The sequence below is a fragment of the Frankliniella occidentalis genome, unplaced genomic scaffold, assembly GCF_000697945.3.
Source record: "Frankliniella occidentalis isolate FOCC.00 unplaced genomic scaffold, Focc_3.1 Scaffold7, whole genome shotgun sequence".
Taxonomy (NCBI): domain Eukaryota; kingdom Metazoa; phylum Arthropoda; class Insecta; order Thysanoptera; family Thripidae; genus Frankliniella; species Frankliniella occidentalis.
In genome coordinates, this window is record NW_026267137.1 from 122,549 (window position 1) to 127,993 (window position 5,445).

A 5,445-nucleotide genomic window follows, 5' to 3' on the forward strand; every position below is an offset into this window, starting at 1 on the left:
GGGGTGGGGACGTGTTAGGCGGCATCGACAACACCTTCACCGCCGAGGGCTCGGGGGACTGGGCCCGTGTCCCGGGGCGGGCGCGAGGCCGTTACCGGTGGCGGGCTTGACCCCGATACGCTGAGGTGGGAGGCATTTTCGGGGGCAAACGCTGCCAGTAGAAGAAATACCCTCAACGCGCTCAGAAAACTGCACCTTACCTTCTACCTATTGCCGTAGAGTATATACACCCAGAAAAATCGTTTCTCGTTTCAAGTAAATTTTTCCTTGTTTCAAGTGCACGCTGACACAAGATCAAATTTACTCTTGAAACAAGGTAATATTTTCTATGTCAGCTCGCACTTAAATCAATAAACTTTTTTTCTGGGCTTAGTAAATATTTCCTTAAGGGGTAGCAGGAAGCTCAAATTTATTTCCACTGTGAGGAAAGTAGAAACATCTTTCCTTAAGAAAGCGTGAGTTGCGAGTGCGAGGCACACCTCAACAAGGCTGGCTTGGGTGGGAACCAACCCCCCGCCCGCATAGCCTACCCACACCACACCGGATCTGTTATGTACGACCTGTACCTGTACCGTGCTCATCCCTCTGCGCAGGTGCCATCCCCACGGTGCTCAACAACTGCAAGGGATGCGACCAGCAGCAGGCCGCCAACGCCAGGAAGCTCATCGACTACATCCAGAGGAACTACCCCCGCGACTACGACATGATCCTCGCCAAATACCGCAACGCTCCCCCACGCGGTTAACTCCCCCTCCCCCTCCTTGCTCCTCCCTAGGCTAGCCGAAGATTGGCGCGAGCGGGTGCCAAAACCATTGTGCGAAATATGTCCGAGTCGCTGCCGTACTACCAGTGGTGTGTGAACATGTTGCCCGGGGATCGGGTGCGCCTCTTTACCTGAAGGACGCTGCTCGCCCTCCTCCCCCTCTTCCCTCTTGCTCTCGAGGAAGTCAAATGTGATCATTCTATTTATTTTTAAGGTGTTTTGTAAATAAATTAATCTTAAAGCTGCCCTCCACTATGTGCCTTTTCCTTCCCACCTCCTTCCCACCATCGAAAGGAGGAAAATGGTTGATTCCCGAATAAGTTGAGCAGGATCGGTGCAGAATGCTGTGATGAGTATGTCAAATCTTTCTCAGTAAGAAAATACAACGTGCCCGTCGTTTGGCGCAACGAATTTGACGTGAAGTGGATCATTGATTGCGACAAAATAACATTTTACAAATTTATTTATGTACACTGCTCATGTTCAAATTGATTCAAAACGAGGTGCTCCAATTTTTCTTTTTTGAAACACAAAGAAATGAATAAATAATTAGAATGGGGTATTGAAGGTGAAACTTTTTTTTATTTTAAAAACGACGACACGAGATTGACTGACACTTGCATGATGTTACGACACAGCCGCGAAAAGACCAACGAGCAGCAGGCGGTCAGAACGAGCCGGCCGGCCCTCTGACCTTGACCTGCTCAGGCCCGGGTGTTCGGGGTGCCCGGTGGGGCGAAGCGGCGCTCGTACTCGCCCTTGGGGTCGTACTTGTTCGCGAGCAGCTTCCAGTCCCGGGGACGGCGGGCGATCAAGAAACGAATCACGCGCTCACTCTGCTGCTTGTGGTTGGCGGTGCACTTCTCGCAGCCGGTCTCCAGCGTCTGCGGCAGCAGCCCTGGGGGAGCACAAGCGGAAGGGCGTCATCGTCACGGTCTCGGACTTCCCCGGCACGGCGCGGCGCGCTGTGGGGGTCGCTCACAAACTACGTCCTCTTTCTGTTAGGGGCGACTTACTTTAATCATAGCCCTCTCCTGTGACATCACCGTAATGACATGTTTCGTGAGCTTTTCGCACGATATGATAAATCTACCCCACCCCACCAGGAAAAATACCAACGATCGAGTTGAGTTTGTTTGGCCTCCGACTCCCTCCCGTTAACAACCCCAAGTAGGAACAAGATTCACGAAATGAAAAGCACTTATCCCCTCCGTTGTAATCGCGTCATTAACGACGACCCCTTATGGAAATATGACGGCATGACGCCCTCCAATGACCCACATTTTCACGTGGCGCGCCAGCCATGGGTGCACTCCGTTTTCCCCCTATCTTTTTTGCGGAGTATGGAGTAGAACGCAGTGTGGGTACAAGTGCCCGCAGCTGACCAGGCAATGACGAGACGGGCAGCCCAACCAAACTGGGCTGCCCGTCAACCGGTTCCATAAGATGGCACGTCGATGTGATCCCGTCCGTGTCGGACTGCACCGACGGCGACAGCCCAGGTGCACTACCTCGTTAAAATTGGGCACACTACTTGTGCTCTAGACCATACTGAATATTTCTGGACTAAGAACAAGAACAAGAGACGTGGGGCTGAAAATTTGTATCCCCTCTGCTTTGATCTTGTCTTTCTGCTCGATCCTCCCGTTGCCGGATTTATTTTTTTTTGTTCAGCTTTTGGAAACATTTTCTGGACTGGGTTCTGCTTGTGTTAGTGCCAATCGAAGCTAAATACTGAAATAATTGGTCTTCCCAGGTAGACACCACGAATCAATCACCTCGGGTTAGGGTTGCTGCTGTGCCGGGACCGGGACGGTGCGTTTCAGAGCAGACACTACAATGTTGCGGGTTTGCCTACTCCCTCCAACCGTCACGTAAGGCACCCATGGCCCCTGCGGCTCAAGAGCGTACGCAAACCCGCAACACAGCCAGTGTCTGGTCTGAAACACCTGGCACCATCGCAAAAGGTGGTGGGTGACTTTTTTCAGGACCCTCGCATTGATTCCAGTATCGACAATATCGGCTCCAAATTTTTGCCCAGTAAACCCGCCTGGGGAAATTATATGGACGAGCAGGATACGATCAACATGACCTACACCAAACACATCGCCCTCCGAGTTAAAGATCCGCTGAAAATGTACCCCCACCCCCCTGGAGAATGACGTAGTTTTGAGAGCACGGGGCGCCCTCTCCTCTCCCTACCCGAGCCGGCTGAGCCCAGCAGCCCGGCCAATCCCGCCCCGCCGCCCCTTGCATAGCGCCCCTTCGACGGCGCGGCTCCTTCTCAATTACCGGCCCCGCCCGTCACTCGGACGCGCGCGCCTCAGCCTCACCTCCTCCTCGGCCCATTAGTGCATGAGAGCCTAGCGGCGCCTAGCGGGGCCTAGCGAGGCCTAGAGGCGCCTAGCGGGGCCTAGAGGCGCCTAGCGGGGCCCAGAGGCGCCTAGCGGAGCCCAGAGGGAAGTGGTGCAAGTGCCACAGGGACATGCCCCACAGCCCGTGGAGCGACACCTCGCTAACGGCGGGCGACCAGAGGAACAGGGCTATCCAGGCGTCGGTCTCGAAGGCGTCTGGAAGCAGGGCCGCGCGGCCCGGGCCCGGGGTGAAAAGACTCGTCGGAGGTTACTTATCTCATGTGCATTTGAGTTTGAACCACTCCCGTAGGAGACCTCATATATTTAGAGGCGGTTCACTTCTTACGGCGCTTAACTCAGGTTTGTGAAAATGAAGTGTTTGTGAGGCTATGATATATGGACCCCCTACACATGACGATTACGTCTAAGAAATACTCACGGCGGAGCTGGTAGCCGTCCTGGTTGCAGGGGCCCTTCTCCAGGAGGCATCGGATGAACGTGTTGAGCAGGGCGTCGTTGTTGAGCACCAGGTCCACGTCGCGGGGCCGCACCTCCCGCAGCGCCTGCTGCTGCTTGGCGCCGCCGCACGCCAGCACCGCCACGGCCAGCAGCACGGCCAGCTGCAGCAGCAGCATCGGGGACGACGAGCTGTTCGCGGCCATGACGCTGGACCACCTGTGTGCGGAGGACAGCCCCGGCGGTGTGACTTACGGGGCTCGGTCGCGCCCCCCTTCTCCCGCCCCGTGGGGGGCAGGGGGTGCGGGGCGGGGGGAGAAAGCGTAGCGGACCCCCTCCACGCATAGATAGATGGTTTGATTGATCTACTGATCCGCTTCCCATGAAAGAGGGGGCTTACCTTATAGCCCGAAGGGGGGGGGGGGCAGGTACGCATGCGAGGTGGGCCCTGGGAGTTCACGTACTTTCCAAAAGAAATTAATGTGGCAAGTGTTGTTTGTTTCTGTTCATACAATTTGGGTCGTCGCCCTTGTACTGAATGGGGGGAATAACCGGTCGTACAAGTCGCGCGTCACGAAACATCTCCCTGGTGTCAACAGCAAGTTGCTTCACGCCCTCTCGCCTCGCTCAACCCTCTGCCCCACCCCCAGCCCACCCCGCCCCGCCCCGCCAGACGAGCGGCGATCCGTCAGTGGTTTATTGACGGGCGGTGCGGTGGCTCGCGGCGTTGCGCGTGCCGATGGTATCTCGGCGACGCCGCGGCCGTAACTGCCCCGGCGCTGCGGCGGAGATGCGTGGGTGTGTCCGCCTCTCCACCGCAGCAGCGTTTGCTGGAACCGCGAACGACCAGTCGGCGGACCAAACCACCGGGAAAACTACCGGAAGCGGAGCGCAGGCAGCAGCGCGGACAGCGCGCGTCTGTCCTGTTGCTGTCCGGTAGTGTACAGCACCAGAGAGCACCGTTGGTGTAGATGGGGAGCTCTGTGGGGTGGGCCCGGACCAGGATGTGGGGGTGGGGACAGGCTCGCAGCTTCACTACGCCTTGACCCTCCAGTGCGGATGGCTAAGTTTTCGTCTAATTACGAACCTGATATAAGCAAGCCAATAGGCGCCTTGCGGCCGGAACGGGTAGGCAACCCACCTCGCTCGCGTGCACGACGGTACAGCATACCCTACAAATGTGGACGGTGCGGGTTTACTCCCGTCTGCTGCGGCCAGCCACCACCTTGGCCTCCACGACGGCCACTTGGGGGTTTCCCTTGCGGCGACCCGCTCTCTGCCCTTCCGCCACGGGGCCTGCTCTGCGCGCCGCTCTCACCCAGCAGCGCCCCCTTGCAGCACGTGCACCGGCGGCGCGTGGAGGCGGCACAGCCACGGCACAGCGCAGCAGCAAGCAGCGCAGGGCTCGTTCGTCACCCTCCACTTATTCCAGACACTTTGACGGCTTCAAGGAGCGGGGCGCGCAGGGCTATACCGACGCGCGCGCCGCGCCCAGGGAGGCTCACCCCTCCCCCCCACCCCTCCCCGCCACCGAGAGTTGAGTTTCATTCCATTACGACCATCATCCCGCAAGTGCCTCATTGAAACCGAAAGGAAAACGAATCACCTGCTCTCCCCTTCCGCATAGTTAGTTAACTGAGCGCTGTAATCCAGCATCAAGGATAGCCTATCCCGTCAAGACCCTTCCCCCACGACACCCAGCCCCCTGCCCATCCTCTCCGCTCCGCCTGCAGAGTCGTGCTCGTGCTGCTGCTACCCCTGCTGCGGCTGCTGCTGCTGCTTCTGTGCGTTATCCAATTACAACGCTACAGGTTTGATGAAAGCAACCCCCTTCCTATCCCTTCCTCCTTTCCTCCCCCTCCCCCTGGCCCC

At 57.4% G+C, this 5,445-nt stretch overlaps 2 protein-coding genes across 2 annotated transcripts in view; one reads left to right on the forward strand and one right to left on the reverse strand.

Annotated features, from left to right (window-relative positions):
* Positions 1-1,015, forward strand: part of LOC113204711 (putative odorant-binding protein A10) — a 2,149-nt gene extending 1,134 nt beyond the window's left edge. Inside the window, exon 2 of the mRNA XM_026419977.2 lies at positions 594-1,015. Within this exon, the coding sequence (XP_026275762.1) occupies positions 594-745 (152 nt within the window). The 3' untranslated portion in view covers positions 746-1,015. The remainder of the gene's footprint in view (positions 1-593) is intronic.
* A 312-nt stretch (positions 1,016-1,327) lies between these two features.
* On the reverse strand, positions 1,328-3,819 carry LOC113204699 (allergen Tha p 1-like). Its single transcript, XM_026419964.2, has 2 exons — positions 3,557-3,819; positions 1,328-1,661 (listed from the first exon to the last, which is right to left on the reverse strand). Exons 1-2 carry the CDS (start codon positions 3,777-3,779, stop codon positions 1,468-1,470), a joined length of 417 nt encoding a protein of 138 aa, XP_026275749.1. The 5' UTR covers positions 3,780-3,819; the 3' UTR covers positions 1,328-1,467.
* Positions 3,820-5,445: the final 1,626 nt, after the last annotated feature.